Source organism: Chiloscyllium plagiosum, unplaced genomic scaffold (genome assembly GCF_037043375.1).
Source record: "Chiloscyllium plagiosum isolate Xiang-an unplaced genomic scaffold, Cpla_swu_hap1 HiC_scaffold_3, whole genome shotgun sequence".
In the NCBI taxonomy this organism is placed as follows: Eukaryota; Metazoa; Chordata; class Chondrichthyes; order Orectolobiformes; family Hemiscylliidae; genus Chiloscyllium; species Chiloscyllium plagiosum.
Window position 1 is genome coordinate 11,880,644 of NW_028270141.1, and position 19,305 is coordinate 11,899,948.

General features: G+C 40.1%; 1 protein-coding gene across 1 annotated transcript in view; it reads right to left on the minus strand.

Annotated features, from left to right (window-relative positions):
* Nucleotides 1–19,305, minus strand: part of LOC122540884 (platelet-activating factor acetylhydrolase) — a 63,072-nt gene that overhangs the window by 27,456 nt on the left and 16,311 nt on the right. The window contains exon 4 of the mRNA XM_087975814.1: nucleotides 13,024–13,114. Coding sequence (XP_087831940.1) covers nucleotides 13,024–13,114 — 91 coding nt within the window. The remainder of the gene's footprint in view (nucleotides 1–13,023; nucleotides 13,115–19,305) is intronic.

The window sequence follows — 19,305 nt, forward strand, 5'->3', positions numbered from 1 at the left end:
ACATGGGTCAGATGGATTGCAATGGTATTTTACAGTCCTATGCTCCTATGTGTATTCTGAAGAGCTATGAAATTGCAACTTTAATTCAAATAAGAAATTGCTATTTTGATATCTGGATTTCACTCAGTAATTTTGGGATCGGAGCAAAAATGTTCGTATATTTCACACACTTTTCACTCATTGCTTTTGCAATGATTCCCAAATACAACTTAATTACAGTCTCCTCTTTGTTTGAACTTTTCAATTTTGTTTCTTACCTTTTTCTCGTTCCTCCTCCAATTTCTCTTTCTGCATCCAATTAAAACTTAGGTACACTAATTTCTATCTTTAAAATCTTTTGATTAAGATAAGTTATTGGCTAGATTAGTGAAATGAAATATTAACATTACCTTGCCATGATAAACTTGCGGCCTTGCAATTTGTTATCTGAAAGGGGAGGTTAAAAAAAATCCAGAACAGGATGCTTGCTGTAAGATTTGCCATTCCAGCAACAACTTGTTTGAACTGAAGTTACAGTTTCATAGCTCTTAAGAATACACACAGGAGCATAGGACTGTAAAACAACATTGCAATCCATGTGACCCATGTCAGCTGCTGCCACATTAAAACATGCTGAATGACATTTCGGGAGATTCTCCTTCTCACTCACAGTAACATCAGAAGGCCCACGGAAAAACAAACATTATTTTTATTTTGGAAACATTAGTCTTATAACAGTGACAGAAATAAACAGCACCTGACATCAAGCTCTGGAGAAAAAAGTGGCATAATTGACAGTACACAGCAATAAGGCTGAGGAATCATAGCTATGCAGGTTATTGGGGAATAAATAGGCACAGAAAGTTAAACATATTTAGGTACACATGACCAAAATAAACTAAATGGAAGAAACAATTAAATACTTTGAATTTGCATTAATATGTGCATGTTCCTGTAATTCATAATCGGCAATTACTAATTCATTTCAAGTCAAAATTATCTACAGCTCATTATTACTAAACCTCAAATTATAAACAAAAAAAAAGAAAAACTGCTGGAAAAATGTTTTGGTTCCTTGAAGAAGTAATTAGTCAACTACCCCTCGGGCAAATATGCTGCTGCAATTGGAGAACGTAGGTTGGGAAAATCTTCCAGAGCATCAACAGTAGCATAGCCCAGTGGCCAATCTGTGTTTATCACTTGATGTAATAACAGTAATTTTTCCACAATTATGTACTTTTAAAAATAAACATGAAATAGGTACCGTCTAGTTATCACACTTTACAGTTAGGATAGGGAACAATTTACAAATCAGCTGACATGAAAACTATGATAAGAAGTTTGAACCTCCAACTTGTGATGTGCAATGACTACATATACATTCCCATCCCTTCAGAATGACCAAGAGTGGAAAAGTAACAAATACTTAGCTTGGAAGATTTTTATTTTTACATACAGGGTTAACTGCATCCTTTATATTTCCTCCAGTAAGAAGCTTTTGGACCATGTGTTTAGATTGTGAACAGGCAATCACGATCATTGAAGATGACAATTGTTATGATCACAGCTGATGGGAATACTGAATGAGTCAGATCCCAGAGTGAAACTGAATTGATGGATCACAAGATCACTTTTTGAAGTTAGTTACCGTTGCTAGTCACTGAATATATTCGTACAAAACTGCCAAAGCTCTTTTACAGAAGAACCTAAATTTATTACACAAAAGTTAATTTTCCCCCTGCAATATAGTTTATGAATACTCAATCCCAGTGAGGTGGTACTGTCTTAATTCTTTAAATTTCTTATTTAACAGATTCTGTTCAGTTTTGATGACCTAGATACTACTCAGTTCTGAAAGTTTGAATAAAAATTACACGATGTCTCTGCTTGGAAACTTCATAAACTAATCTAATCTCATGATGATATGAAGCTGTTCTTCTGAACTGAACTCAAACCACTAGTGGCTCCCAGTCTTGTTATATGTATGTCATTAAACTTCAATTTTGTAAACACCACATCAAGTAACAGTACAGGTATCTTGTAAAGCTCTTAGCTTAATTTCATACATTCTTTCTTCAGTCCACCAAATTAATTTGATCCTTTTCTTTGACACTTCAGCAAAAGAAAGCCATGATGTGGAGGTGCCAGTGTTGGACGGAATTGGACAAGATCAGAAGTCACATGATACCAGGTTATAGTCTCTGCCTATAAGTTCTGTGCCTGTGTGCTTCTCTTCACTTCATCTGATGAAGCAGCATCGCTCCGAAAGCTTGAGATTTCAAATAAACCTGTTAGACCATAACCTGGTGTCCTGTGACTTCTGACTTATCTTTTTTAAAAAAAGGGAAGTTGCCTTTTCAGAATTGAAGCCAAACATCTATTTATCCTCTACTTTAAAACCCAGAGGAGAATTATATTTTATCCACCCTTATTGCATAATTCATTGATAAACACAACATTTACTTAATCTAGAGAAAATGAAGTTTATAACATTATTCCTTTGGTGTTGGAAGCACAAAGTATTACCTGTACACTTTATGTATCTCTAATACATTTTCACATTTCTGCTCCTACTACTTGGGTGTGGTGAAAATCTTTAAACAGTCATTAAGACTTTTTTTTTGTGTATACATGTTAATTAAGAAAACAGTTCAATCTTATTTTAAAACAAATGATCTGCTAAGTTACCTGTGACTAAACGCACACATTCATATAGTGCTTTGCAAACCGAGATTAAAAGATAATCACCTAATTAGTGTATTGCATGATATTATTGCAAACAGAAAATAGCCAAAGACATAATGTAGCTGAGGAACATAATCCATAGTTAAGGCTAGAAACAACAGTTCTTAATAATAACAAAAGACACAGCTTTCATCCACTTGACAAAATTTTTAACAACTCATGAGCAACCCAATTCATACCTATCCACTGGATATTGTGCAAACAAGATGCTTCATGCAATAAAAGCAAAGTGTTTCCCATACAAGGCAAATCATATAATGTCGGATTTTGTAATCAAAAATCTACTGCATCCACAATTAAATTAGCTGATCAGTGGAGGAGGCAGGTACCACAGTTGATCACAATTTCATAATAGAATTGCAAAGACTACAGAAAGTAAAATGTTGAAATGACTAAGTTAAGAATCATATTGACAATGACTAAAACCAGAATATGGAAAGTTACAGTTTGCTGCAAAATATTACATACATCAGCCAGGGAACAGACAGAATTTTAACCGTTGTTTTCAACTTGAACTCAGCTTCATGTTGATGATTCTGCAATTCTACTATTGACCATGTCTACATGCCATTCATTATACCAGAACTGACAACACATATAAGGCAACTAGCTTAAGCACTGTTGAGGTTTAATGCCCTTACCTAACTGGTTTAGCAGTGACCCATGAAATTTGTCTTTTTCCTTAACAATAGAACATGTCCACATCAGCAAATTATTCCGGCTGAGGGGCATCAGCAGCATTCCTTACTTTTCACTTGTTTGATTTGTGTGGAATGAAAAAGGAACCTTGAACCCACTTTGTAATTAACCAGAGGTTAGGTAAATAGCAACATTTTGGAAATGCATCTCACATAGCAGCAATGTTCAGTCAGTAGTGTATAAATGTTAGAAATGAATATGACAGGCTGTACTGTTAATTCAAGACTTCTGTAGTTCCCGTCCAATGAATTGGCTTTTTTTTTAAATGTTAAAAAAAACTAGCGATTACAATAGTTGTTGCTGAACAGTGACTCAGTTTCATTGATGAACCTTCCAGGTAGTCTTTCTTTGAGCCGGAGGTGGGGTGGGGAAGGAGGGAGTTTCAGGTGTTGGGAACAGAGAAAGAGCCAATGTAATTTAGTCATGATTACGACATGTATGAATGTTCTAATTATAGTGCAACACAAATTTCCTTCAAGAAATTGGTACTGTTCTTAATCTCTGGAGAATCAGTGATATTGACAAGAGTTGTGACCATCTACCCCAGGGAGAAACTTGGATATTCTGGACAAGCCAGGTGACAGCATTTCACAACAGGTGCAAAAACAAAATACTGACGTAAATTAGTCTGCATGGTCAGGCTTCATGATTCATAATAGCATTGACCAATAACTCAGATGTCTAGATAAAAAGTAATGAGTTATCTGAATATCTCAATGATTAAAAAAGAATATTGTCTGGAGGGGACAACCTAGTCATTTGGCATCCTTTTTTTCTTCAGAATGTGAGAAGTAGATGGCACCGGTAACTGGTTGTTAGCTAGGGCTGGAAAGGGATAAAGCTCGAATGAAGACTCAAAGTTGCTCAAGTCGATGTGCTAACAATCACAAACACAGTGGCGGTGACTCAGGCCAATCAAGGAGAAGGGAAGTAGTTCTGGTACCTCACTAGGAAGATTGGTGCTTTGCAACACGATGTGGATGTCTGATTGGACTGAAGCCGATAAGAGTTCAGGAACAAAACCAAGCGTCGTCAAAGCCCTCTAGCGTAACTCCCAGAGAGCAAGAGCACATGAGCAACCCTTTGCCAAGATGTGAGAGGTGAACAATGAACAAGAGAACTGTGAAGCCTGGCTAGCTAAGCATTCCTGGGTAATGTGTTTTGATTTTAAGTGCAGTATTGAGGTAGCAGAAAGTTGATTAGTATGGTTTCCTTTGACTATTTACTATTTGTATTTGGGAATATTTTGATAATTAGATTTTTTTGATATTTTGATACTTTTGAGAATGAAAGGGTGAATTGGTTAAGTTAAAGAGTACTCCATCTTCTAAACTAATCTTCACAGAAGTTAATTATTGTCTGAAGGAGAGAGTCAACATGGGATAATGGCAAAACAGAATCCACCCCAAAATAAAACAGATTCAAGATATTCAGTAAAGTATCACTGGTAAGCAACCTTTCGTCCAATGGGTTGAGGACTTTTGACTATTTGTGAAAATTGAATAAGGAAGAATAACTATTTGTGTGTTTGTGAATGAGGTTGTCTGCTTTGATAAACATTCACAATAGATTCCAAATTTCTCTGCTCATACAAGAAACCCAATCCCATATCCGCATGTAAAAAGGTAAAGACACCATAGTCTCAGCAGATCATGAGGCTGCTCTCAGAGGGAGATGACTGGTAATGATTTAGGGTCATCACACCTCAGGCAAGGGGAGAGATGGAGAAGGGGCGTCCTTCATACGAACCTCAGCCAGTGTGGGAACTGAAGCCATTCTGTTGGCCCCACTCTGCATCCCAAACCAGCCATCCAGCCAACTCAGTCAAATTACACACAAACATATACTCACCCACGTCTGACCACAGGACAATGTTATTTCATAATATGCTCAGATATTTACGAAGAGTTCTCTTGCACAGCTTTCTCTTCAAAACTATTTAATCCTCAAATCTAGTTTCCAACTTACCCCAGTGCCGAGACAATGCTGTTAAAATAAAAAGTGATTTCCTTGGTGGGCGGCACGGTGGCACAGTGGTTAGCACTGCTGCCTCACAGCGCCTGAGACCCGGGTTCAATTCCCGCCTCAGGCGACTGACTGTGTGGAGTTTGCACGTTCTCCCCATGTCGGCGTGGGTTTCCTCCGGGTGCTCCGGTTTCCTCCCACAGTCCAAAGATGTGCAGGGTCAGGCGAATTGGCCATGCTAAATTGCCCTTAGTGTTAGGTAAGGGGTAAATGTAGGGGTATGGGTGGGTTCGCTTCGGCGGGTCGGTGCGGACTTGTTGGGCCGAAGGGCCTGTTTCCACACTGTAATGTAATCTAATCTAATGTAATCTAAAAAATGTAGTGGCTGACTGTATTTCATCATCTCTGACCAATCCTCCTCCTAATAATCCACTTCTATGGTACTTCTATGTTCAGTCATAACAGTTGTATCACAGAGATTGTGATGTAGTGGAATGCGTCATTGTACGATTAATCCAGAGAACTGGATAATGTCTTGGACAACTGGGTTTGAATCCTACCATGGAAGATGGCAGAATTTGAACTGAATTTCAATTTTAGAAACTTGGAATTAAAACGCAAATGATGCCATTGAAGATTGTTGTGAAAATTGATCTGATTCACTAATATCCTTTACTGAAGGAAAACTGCTGTCCTTACCTGGTTTCACCTACATGTGACTCTAGACCCACAACCATCCTCTGAAATGGCAGGCAAGCCACTCAGTTGTTTTAAATCAACAAGTATCAAAAAAGGAACAAAACTGGATGAATGTGTGGCCTTAGCTACAAATGACAATGGCATACTCTGCCCTCTTGACTTTGCATGGTCCCCTTACCAACATCTAGGGGCTAGCACCAAAATTGGGAGAGCTGTCTTTCAGATTATTCAAGCAATAGCCTGATATAATCATGCTCATGTAAATCAGACCACACACATAGAAATGTCCCAGACAATACCACCACAATACCATCAGCAGGGCTCTAGCCGAGCTGTTTTAATGCAGCTACAACCTTAACCTGACAACAATGATAGTTGCTCAGGCATGTCCTGTACACAAAAAGCAAGACAAATCCAAACTGGCCAATTGCCACCCCATCAGTCTACTCAGTAAAGTGATGGAAGGGGTCATCAACAACGCCAATAAAGGAGCACTTGCTCAGCAATAACCTGCTCACTGACACCAGTTTGAGTTCTGCCAGGACTACTCAGCTCCTGACTTCATTACACCTTCGGTTTAAACATGGACAAACAAACTGAATTCCAGAGGGGAGACAAGACTGACAGCCTTTGATATTAATGCTGCATTTGACTAAGATATGACATTGAGGAGCCTCAGTGTTATGTTCCAGACCAAACCCCCGACAAATATATCAAGGAGATAGCCTCGATTCTAACATTTATCTTATTTGAAGGCAAGTGAAACAGGCTAAGTTCCATATGTAATTCAATTGGTCACACTACTCGGCTTTAAGCAAAATATATTTTATTCAACCCCAGATAAAATATATACAAAAGGAAGAAAGAAACTGGAATAACTTAACTCTATGGAAAGCTTATCAGAGTAATAGATTATTTAACTACTAAACAGCAGCTGTTCCAATATAGTAATATATCAAAAACACACCTTGGCAAAGGCAAAGTCACAGCATGTAAACAGACCCTTTGGTCCAACTCGTCCATGTCGACCAGATATCCTAAATTAATCTAGTCTCATTTGCCAGCACTTGGCCCATATTCCTCTGGACCTTTCTTATTTATACACCCATCCAGAAGCCTTTTAAATAGTGCTAGAAGACTGAAGGATAGCGAATGTTGTTCCCTTGTTCAAGGGGAGTAGAGACAACCCTGAAAATTATAGACCTGTGAGCCTTACTTCAGTTGTGGGTAAAGTGTTGGAGAGGGTTATAAGAGATAGGATTTATAAATCATCTAGAGAGGAATAAGTTGATTAGGGACACTGAACACGGTTTTGTGAAGGGTAGGTCATGCCTTGCAATCCTTATTCGGTTCTTTGAGAAGGTGACCAAACAGGTGGATGAGGGTAAAGTGGTTGATGTGGCATATATGGATTTTGGCAAGGCATTTGATAAGGTTCCCCATTGTAGGCTATTGCAAAAATAGGGTGGCATGGGATTGAGGGTGATTTAGCAGTTTGGATCAGAAATTTGCTAGCTGAAAGAAGACAGAGGGTGGTGGTTGGTGGGAAATATTCATTCTGGGACTTCAGTTACTAGTGGGGTACCACAAGGATCTGTTTGGGGTCCACTGTTGTTGGTCATTTATATAAATGACCTAGATGAGGGCATAGAAGGATGGGTTAGTAAATTTGCAGATGACACTAAGGCCGGCAGAGTTGTGGATAGTGACGAAGGATGTTGTAGGTTACAGAGAGACATAGATAAGCTGCAGAGCTGGGCTGAGAGGTGGAAAATGGATTTTAATGTGGAAAGGGTGAGGTAATTCACTTTGGAAGGGGTAACAGGAATACAGAGTACTGGGCTAATGGTAAGATTCTTGTTAGTGTAGATGAGCAGAGAGATTTCGGTGTCCAGGTATATAGATCCTTGAAAGTTGCCACCCAGGTTGATAGGGTTGTTAAGGCGGCATTCGATGTGTTAGCTTTTATTGGTAGAGGGATTGAGTTTCGGAACCATGAGGTCATGCTGCAGCTGTACAAAACTCTGATGTGGCCATACTTGGGAGTAGTGCATATAGTCACAGCAATATAGGAAGGATGTGGAAGCTTTGGAAAGGGCTTAAAAGAGATTTACTAGGATGTTGCCTGGTATGGAGGGAAGGTCTTACGAGGAAAGGCTGCGGTACTTGAGGCTGTTTTCGTTAGAAGGTGGTTGAGAGGAGACTTAATTGAGACATACAAGATAATCACAGGGTTAGATAGAGTGAACAGTGAGAGCCTTTTTCCTCAGATGGCGATGGCTACCATGAGGGGACATAGCTTTAAAGTGAGGGGTGATAGATATAGGACAGATGTGAGAGGTAGTTTCTTTACTCAGTAGTAGGGGCGTGGAATGCACTGCCTTCAACAGTAGTAGACATGCCAACTTTAAGGGCATTTAAATGGTCATTGGATAAATATATGGATGAAAATGGAGTAGTGTAGGTTAGATGGGCTTCAGATTGGTTACACAGAGTGGTGCACATGGAGGGCTGAAGGGCCTGTACTGCACTGTAATGTTCTATATTCTAAATGTTGTAATTGTACCAGCCTCCACCACTTTCTTTGGCAGCTCATTCCATACTCGCACTACCCTCTCAATGAAGAAGTTGCCCCTTAGGTCCCTTTTAAATCTTTCCCCTCTCACCCTAAACCTAAGCCCTCTAGTTCTGGACTCCCCGACCCCAGGGAAAAGAATTTGTCTATTTACCCTATCCATGGGCCTCATGATTTTATATACCTCTGTAAGGTCACCTGTCTGCCTCTGACACTCCAGGGAAAACAGCCCCAGACTATTCAGCCTCTCCCTATAGCTTAAACCTACTAACCTTGGCAACATTCTTTTAAGTCTTTTCTGAACCCTTTCAAGTTTCACAACATCCTTCCAGAATTGCACACAATATTCCAACAATGGCCGAACTAATGTCCTGTACTGCCGCAACATGACCACCCAACACCTATACTCAATGCTCCAACCAATCAGGGAAAGTATACCAAACACCTGCTTCAGGACTCTATGTTCAAGGAGCTATGAACCTGTACTCCAAGGTCTCTTTTTTCAGCAAGACAGAAAGAGAGAGAGAGAGAGAGAGAGAGAGAGCGCATGCGCAATACTGGAATAAAGGGGAAAAACTAAACACTGGTTAGTGTCATCCCTGGCCAATAGGAAGATAGTGATGGTTGTTGGTGATCAGTCATTTCAGTTCTAGGATATCACGGCATGAAATCTTCAGTGTACTGTCCTCGGCCCAAACATTTTCAGGTACTTGATCAATAACCTTCCCTCTGTCATCAGGTCAGAAGTGGGGATGCATGCTGAAGATTACACAATATCAGAACCATTCATGACTCCCCAGATCATGAAGCAGTCCATGCCTAAATATAGAGAAATCTGGACAAGATCTAGGTTTGCCATCAAGTTGACAAGTAACATTTGTGCCTTGCAAATGCTAGGCAATGACCATCTGTAATATCAATGACCCTAACCATCACTTCTTGATGTTCAATGGCATTAACATTGCTGAATTTCCCCACTATCAATGTACTCGGAGGTTACCATTGAGGAGAAACTGAACTAGACTAGCCATATAAATACTATGGCTACATAAGCAGGTCAGAATCCAAGAATCTTGTCGCAAGTAACTCACTTCCTGTCTTCCCAAAACCTGTCCACCATCTTCAAGATATAAGTCAGGTCTGTGATAGAATTTTTCCCACTTGTCTGGATGGGTGCAGCTCCAATAACACTCAAGAAACGTAACACCATCGATGACAAAGCAATCTGCTTTCTTCACTTCACATCCACTAACATTCATTCCCCTCCCTACCTTACCTGATACTCAATAGCAGCAGTATACTATCAACTATCAATCATGACAGAAATGCACCATGGCTTTTCAGACAGTTCCTTCCAAACCCATGACCACTGCCATCTAGAAGGACAAGGGCAGCAGATATATGGAAATATAAATCATACCAGAAGTGTCGCTAGGTTAAAATCCAGTAACACTCTCCGTAACAGCATTATGGGTCAAACTACAGCATATGGACTGCTGTGCCTCAAGAAGGCAGATCCCCACCATCTTTACAAGTAGGATGGACAATAAGTACTTGCCCAGCCAGCAGTGCCCACTGAATATTACTTGGAAGTGGGAATTGTTCACCCTCAATGTCCTTTCTTGTGTCTGCAAATTATTTCTCTTTCCCTATGTTGGTTTAGAAATTAATGTTTTTCTAAAATTACTGGAGTTGATCTATTCCCAAGACTATTCAACAGGCTATCAATTCACATTTTTTTTGTGGCACTCAGACGTTTATCACTTCTCTTCATGTTATTTAACCTGGTTTCTACTCCCCCTGTCTCATGTTCTTTGGTGCTTGTGACTGTCTATGGATCTTCCTCTCTCTCCTGTTCCTTTTGGTGCTGCTGACTATATCCACAATGACAATGCTGGCCTTGCCAGTGATGATCCCATCTCATGACCGAATATTAAAACAAATAGGCCTGGAATGTCTTTCCATGTGGATTTGGTGGAAAGTCAAATGTGGGAGATGGATTGTTGAAAAAGGTTAAAACTGTTTTCTTGATGATCAATATATCCTTACCTCCTTAGTTTAGGATGCTTTAACTCAGTGCAGTGAAATGCTTCCTGTATTTGAGGATAAACCATGGAAATCCAAGCTTTTCCATTATTTACATCAATACTTTTTACATTAAAATGTTATTTGGCCTCTGTTCGGATGTTGAAGGATGATATAAGCCATAGACCGTTAACAGATTCTTTATGCATCACAAACATGGAAACATATGCGTGTTATTGACATTACCTGCTTAACAAGGGAAATCAATGGTAATTGACGTATATTTTTAAAAACTCAGGAAGTGAATAACTGTGTAGCAATTATGGTTGTGTTTCAAAATCCAATGCTGAAATCCTCCCTTTTCTAAAATGGGGTGACTACAAAGTATTATCTGTCAAACAAGTTTTAAGTACAGTGCATTTCACAAATCCAACCATTTGTAATTTTCCAGCTACAAAATCTGGCCACATCTCAAAATGGAACTCCCTTCCTAACAGCACTGTTTTAGCACTTTTCTGTACCCAAGGTCAGACCAATTGATAGACTAGTAGTTGGACCTCAGCATGTAGCACTGGGAGGCCTGTTTTCTTGAAAGAAAGGTCTGGTGCATGAATATCATACCCCGCCATGAAGCGAAATGAATAATCATACCCTGCCATGCATCAAGAAGCATCACAAAGAAGCTTCAAATCTAATCGATTACATTGAGCAAGTGCAATTCAGTTCTTGAATTGCATCAATTCACTCATTAGTTATTAAAATCAATATAGAATGCTTCAGAACTCCTCCCAATTGAGAAAAACTGTTTTTATCGAATCCAAAATTTCTAACATTTGGGTCACATACTCTTTCCTCTGAAAGGATGCACACAAGTAGATATCAGATTTGGACAGGATCAGCCAGCTAAAAGAATTTCTTCTTGTCATACAAGGAGACAAAGGTTGGAGGTGTTGTCGATAGTACCGAGGGCTATTGCAGGCTGCAGCGCGATATAGGCAGGATGCAGAGCTGGGCTGAGAAATGGCAGATGGAGTTCAACCTGGATAAATGCAAAGTGATGCATTTTGGAAGTCGAACTCGAATGCTGAATATAGGACTAAAGATAGGATTCTTGGCAGTGTGAAGGAACAGAGGGATCTTGGTGTTCAAGTACATAGATCCCTCAAAGTTGCCACCAAAGTGGATAGGGTTGTTAAGAAAGCATATGTTGTTTTGGCTTTAATTAACAAGGTGATCGAGTTTAAGAGCTGCGAGGTTTTGCTGCAGCTCTACAAAACCTTGGTGAGACCACACTTGGAATATTGTGTCCAGTTCTGGTCGCCCTACGATAGGAAAGATAGAGGGGCTTTGGAGAGGGTGCAAACAAGGTTTACCATGATGCTGTCTGGACTGGAGGGCTTGCCTGATGAAGAAAGGTTGACTAAGCTCAGACTTTTCTCTCTGGATAGAAGGTGGAAGAGAGGTGACCTGATAGAGGTATACGGGGTAATGAGAGACATGGACAGAGTCAAGAGTTAGTCAGAGACTTTTCCCCAGGGCAGGATTGACTGGCACAAGGGGGTCATAGTTTTAAGACATTAGGAGAGAGGTACGTCAGAGGACGGTTCTTTACGCAGAGAGTTGTGAATGCACGGAATGAGTTGCCAGCGGTGGTGGTGGAAGCAGAGTCATTAGGGACATTTAAGCAACTGCTGGACATGCACATGGATAGCAGTGAATTGAGGGGTTCATAGGTTAGGTTATTTTATGTTACATTAGGATTAATCCTCGGCACAACATCGTGGGCCAAAGGGCCTGTTCTGTGCTGTACATTTCTATGTAATACCCACCAATCCATCAGGACTTCGCATCCTGATGAATTAGGGTAATAATAAGTGTGTTTCTTCCAATAATCCTCACACTCAGTTCATTATTTCAGTCACATGGAGAGGCTACGGTGGCAAGATGAACTGTAAATTGATGTGGGTTAGATACTCCAGGTTGCTTGGATACATCTTTAATCAGCCATTCAATAATGTCATACAATTTAGAAGAAGATCTCTCATTCATAATTGGAAGTTGCAGAATACAAATGAAACAAGATAGAGACTGGATGGGGAGGGGCAAGGACAGGAGAAATTATGAAGCGTTTCTCACAATAGTGTGTACTTAGATGGAAGGTGGCAAACTGTCCTTCCATCCACGAGACCTCATTATTTTGACCTTGAATTTTTATCAGAAGTTACTGGTCTAACTGTTGTGTGCCCAGATTATGTTTCTCCCTATTCATGAATGGATGAAGCTTTTTAGAAATTAATGGTGCATTTATTAATGATCTTATAATACAATAGCTTTACCTGAAAGCTCCAAGGCCATGAGAGAAAATGACTAAAGGATATCTTCCAGTTTTAAATGGGGCATCCCATTCTGCAGGAATGCTGTATGACCCTGTCAAGAAAACAAATAATTCAACTTTACTGTTCACGCAGCAATGTTTGATCATATATTCCTTGTTGTTTAATGTAACAGAGCAAAACATAATCATTCAATTTGAGAAATTATTTTTGTTTTAAAGTCCCTTGCTTTAACTTACACTCAGGTACTTTGTAATCCTCATTTCCAATGAACAAACTCAACGGACTTGGTTAAAGTAGCTCACCAAAAACAATAACATAATGCCAGTAACTTGGTGATGTTATATATAGAGTTACAAAGATGTACAGCACGGAAACAAACTCTTCAGTCCAACTTGTCCATGCCGACCAGATATCCCAACCCAATCTAGCCCCACCTGCCAGCACCCGGCCCATATTCCTCCAAACTCTTCCTATTCATATGCCCATCCAGATGCCTTTTAAAATGTTGCAATTTTACCAGCTTCCACCACTTCCTCTGGCAGCTCATTCCATACATGTACCACACTCTGTGTGAAAAAGTTGCCCCTTAGGTCTCTTTTATATCTTTCCCTCTCACCCTAAACTTATGCCCTCTAGTTCTGGACTCCCCCACCCCAGGGAAAAGACTTTGTCTATTTATCCTACCCATGCCCCTCATGATTTTATAAACCTTATAAAAGGTCACCCCTCAGCCTCAGATAGTCCAGGGAAAACAGTCCCAGCCTATTCAACCTCTCCCTATAGCTCAAATCCTCCAACCCTGGCAACATCCTTGTAAATCTTTTCTGAACCCTTTCAAGTTTCACAACATCCTTCCAATTGGAAGGAGACCAGAATTGCATGCAATATTCTAAAAGTAGCCTAACCAATGCCCTGTACAGCCACAACATGACCTCCCAACTCCTGTACTCAATACTCTGACTAATAAAGGAAAGCATACCAAACGCTTTCTTCACTAGCCTACCTACCCACAACTCCACTTGCAAGGAGCTATGAAACTGCACTGGAAGGTCTCTGTTCAGCAACATTCCCGAGGACCTTACCATTAAGTGTCTGAGTCCTGCTAAGATTTGCTTTCCCAAAATGCAGCACCTCACAATAATCTAAATGAAACTCCATCTGCCACTTCTCTGCCTATTGGCCCATCTGATCAAGATATTGTAATCTGAGGTAATCTTCTTTGCTGCCCACTGCACCTCCAATTTTGGTGTAATCTGCAAACTTACTAACTATAACGCTTATGCTCACATCCAAATAATTTATATAAATGACAAAAAGTAGTGGACTCAGCACCGACCCTCATAGCACTCCACTGGTCACAGACCTTCTAGTCTGAAAAAAATAACCCTTTATCACCACTCTCTGTCTTCAACCTGTGAGCCAGTTCAGTTTCCAAATGGCTAGTTCTCCCTGTATTCCATAAGATCTAACCTTGCTAACCAGTCTCCCATAGGCAACCTTGTCGAATGCCTTACTGAAGTCCATATAGACCACATCTACCACTCTGCCCTCATCAATCCTCTTTGTTACTTATTCAAAAAAAACTCAATCAGGTTTGAGAGACATGATATCCCATGCACAAAGCCATGTTGACTATCGCTAATCAGTCCTTGCTTTTCCAAATACATGTACATCCTGTCCCTCAGGACCATCTCCAACAACTTGCCCACCACTGACATCAGGCTCAATGGTCTATATAGTTTCCTGGCTTGCCCTTACCACTTTTCTTAAATAGTGGCACCACGTTAGTCAACCTCCAGTCTTTCAGCGCCTCACTTGTGACTATTGATGATACAAATCTCTCAGCAAGGGGCCCAGCAATCACTTCCCTTGCTTCCCAGAGTTCTAGGGTACACCTGATCAGGTCCTGGGGATTTTTCCACTTTTATGCATTTCAAGACATCCTGCACTTCCTCCTCTGTAATATGGACATTTTTCAAGATGTCACCATCTATTTCCCCACATTCTATATCTTCCATGTCCTTCTCCACAGTAAATACTGATGCAAAGTACTCATTTAGATTCTCCCCCATCTCCTGCGGCTCCACACAAAGGCCGCCTTAATGAAACTTGTTCTTTCACCGTCAAGTGTTGGGTACTCAGCTTTCCCAATATTAGGAATAACCAGGCATGGGAATTACTGTACACAATGTCTTCTTAAGTCCTTATTGCAGAAGCATGGTAGTTACATGGATGGTACTACTGCAAAGACATGACAGCTTCATAAGGCAGCATCTGTATAGACGTCATAAGATAGATTCATAGATGTTATAAAGCAGCTTCACTTGCCCAATCACGGCTCACATTCTTACACCTTTGTTTTGTGCGGTTTGGGTATAACTGTATTTGTTAATTTCTATGGCAATGGCACTTGAAACTGATCTGTGGTTAACAGCGATTGTTCAATGAAGTACTTCACATCACATGGAACCAATACTGTGGTTACCCACTGCTGTTCACTTAAATGATTCAATCATTTTAAAGGTCACATGTTCCCTCTATAACCAGTTCCCCTTTTAGAAACACAAAACTACTATTCTTGCCTTGTAAGAAACTGCTAAGAACTCATCCTGATCTAATCAAGTCCCAATATGTTTTCCCTGATCCAATTAAATCCAATTTTGTCTTCCCTGATCTAACTAAGTCTAATTTAACACTTTCTTGTTCTGTGGGCTTCCACTGAATCCCGTACTAACTTTCAAATTTTCCAACTGGTTCAATACAGCTTCACAAATTTGGTATTCTGTGATACAGTATACATGCTATAGATAACTCCAAGCACATTGTTGTATAAAACAGTGACAAATAAGAAATATTTGAGCATCAACGTCAACAATTCAGATTATTAATTTTGTCCTTGGAGCAGACAAGATGAAACAAACTACAGAATCTTCAGTTTTGGTTTTAAAGTGAAAACAGTGAATAAGAATGGAAGGAGAATGGCCATTTGATAAGATCACAGCTGATTAGATTGGAGATTGCAATCCACTTTTTGTCTGCTCTGCCCATGCATCCAGACTTCGTTCTCTATCAAAAATCATTCAACTTAGTCTTGAATAAGCCCAAATCACTGAGCCTCACTGTTTTCTGAAGAGCTCGTTTAGGGTTACACAGGAAAAAAAAAGTATCCTGATCGGTCTTAGAAAGATAGCGATATTATTTTTAACGTGCAATCTATCGTTCTAGCCTGGCCCACAAGTAGCATTTTCCTGGTATCCACTCTATCAAGTTCTTCCAAGACCTTACAGATTTCAGTAAGCTCACTTCTCATCTGGCATTTAGCAGAAAGGCCCAATCTAATCAACCTACCTTAATAGGAAAATAAAATGAATTGCTTGAGCATTATCTCCTTTAGGAGAAAGTGAGGACTGCAGATGCTGGAGATCAGAGCTGAAAGTGTGTTGCTGGAAAAGCGCAGCAGGTCAGGCAGCATCCAAGGAACAGGAGAATCGACGTTTCGGGCATAAGCCCTTCTTCAGGAATGAAGGGCTTATGCCCGAAACGTCGATTCTCCTGTTCCTTGGATGCTGCCTGACCTGCTGCGCTTTTCCAGCAACACATTTTCAGCATTATCTCCTTTACCAAATCATGGGCAGAAAGCTGTAAACAGCACGCAGGAAGTGGTTTCTGCAAGGCCTTGTATCACTTCAGTAAGATGTTAGTGAGTTTGGAGAAGATTTGTAGCTCAGGTAGAGATTTTGGATGTAAGTTTTGGATGTCTGAAAAATGAACCTTCCAGCTTATCGAGCAAAATTACATTCAGTAAGATGCCCCTACTTTTATATTCCACTCCCCTCACAATAAATGCCAACATCCCAGTTGTCATCCTGCATGCAAAATTTGTGATTCGTTAACAAGATACCCAAATACTGCAGTATTGCAGAGTTCTGTAATCTCTCTCCACTTAAATGCTACTTTTTTTTTAAATTCCACCTGTCAAAATTAAGAAGTTCATATTGTCTCACATTACTTTCAAAGGGGCAATTAGTCCACAAACACTTGACCTATTTATATCCCTTCACAGACTCTACTTCCTTGTCCTAACATACTTTCCTACCTATCTTGGCTTCATTGACAAATTTAGCTACCCTTCATCCAAGACATTAATAATAGATTGCAAACAACTGCACTGAACCCAAAGGTACAACACAAGTTACAGCTTGCCGACCCAAAACAACCTGCATCCTGATTCTTGGTCTACTGTTAGCTAACTGGACCAAATATTTGAACACCATGCAATCTTATCAAAGCTCTTTTGAAAAATTTAAGTTGGCACTCCTCACAGTGCCAGGGACCCAGGCTCGATTTCACCCTCAGGCGACTGTTTCTGGAGTTTGTGCAATCTATCAGTGTCTGCGTGGGTTTCCTCCAGGTACTCCAGTATCCTGCCACAGTCCAAAGATGTGTAGGTTAGATGGATTGGTCATGCTAAATTGCCATAGTGTCCAGGGATGTGCAAGTTAGTTGAATCAAGTATGGGAAAAGTCGAATTTCAGGACAGGGTAGGTCTGAATGGGATGATCTTCAGAGGGCTGGTGTGAACTCAGTGGGTCGAATGGCCCGTTTCCACACTGTGGACACTTGATAAGAGCTAGGATGACATAGGTAATGAATGTTTCTGTATTTATCCTTGTCACAAAACTGGTCCTGTTTTTTAAAAGCTACTCCTTTCCTCAAGGATACTGTGTCCTTGATTCTTTTCAGGGGGGTCGTAAAATACTCCAAGCTCCAAAATGGCTGGGTTGGCACAGAGATGAAAGCTCTTTTTGTTTATACGTAAACAGGTGAGACCTTAGGCCAAAGCTTTTATGGTTTTAGAAATAGCCTGTATAAGTCAAGGGGGTGTGGCCAGCTTTCCAGCTGAGCACTTCAGGTCAGAACTTTAGTTAGGAGTTCAGCAGTGGACTGTGTGAAGACTGCTAAACTCTTTCTTCAGACTTTTTAACATCGACCTGTAAAGCCTCTGTTTCAGTTTTACTCTATGTTTAAGGGGTTTGTGTATTGGGATTGTTGTGTATTTTCGGAACATCATAATTAATCTAGTTTGGATAGACTGGGTTCCGTGGACATTCTTTGTTCTGTTCTTTGTGTTTCATTCTGAAATTTTGTGAATAAATTTTTGTCTGTTTTAAAACCTGGTAGTCAACCTAGCTAACTTAGTCCAGGTAATTTTCACTGTACATTTACCGAAGCAAATTGCAAAGTTATAGACTGGGCTGCCTGCTTAAGAATGTTTTGAATGGTCTGGCCTAGTCCATAATACACTAGAGACAGAATTTCAGTTAAAGCCACAGACGTGCTTACACTCAGATAACTATTTAATGAGTTGCAGAGCAGCTTTTGACAGACAAAAAAAAAACATTTTTATCAAGGAGTGCAGCACAAAAGCAATTACCAGAAAAGGAAAATTCACTGAAGCCTTTCCAAGAACAATCTGTCATTATAATGATTTCTGCTCCAACAATCATGGTTTCTGAAAAGGAATTTATAAATTTTTTCAAGGGAAAAATAAAACAGGGGAGAGCCTCCACTTGGGTAGGGGCATAGTTGAAGCAGGAAGTTGACATTCTACTTTCTGCACATAGCACTGAAGTAAAACAAATGAACATGTCACACTGCAGTATGTAATGTTAATAATCACAATTAAATTTCAAAGTCTTTTCCTCAATGGCGATCAAAAATTATTGCATCACTATATAGAAGGATTCTTCAGTTCTCATCTCAGAGCCAGGTCTGACTAACAGCACAATGATCTCCACCAGAGGTAACACAAAGAGGCAGGTCCTAAATGCACAGCAGTTCAGGCAGCATCCAAGGAGCAGCAAAATCGACATTGCGGGCAAAAGCCCTTCATCAGGAATAAAGGCAGAGAACCTGAAGCATGGAGAGATAAACTAGAGGAGGCCTAACTTATCTCTCCACCACTAATCCAGAATCTGGTTTCCAGCATCTGCAGTCATTGTTTTTACCTAGGTCCTAAATCCACTCCAACTGGAGTGGGGAAATCCAACAGCTGTTGGTCATTCAACAATTGAGCCAACTGGCTGCTAAGGAGTCCACATTGCTATGGCACTATAACACTTTTACATACAGGTCACAGTCTGCAGCTAGGAATGGTGATGATAGAGGTGTCAATTTTCATGGCTGACTATCAATGTCCCTGCCTCTTACTATTTGCCATTAATGTAATTTGAATACTTGATCAATTTGGTCATGTAAATGAGTGGGCCTGCCTTTACCAAC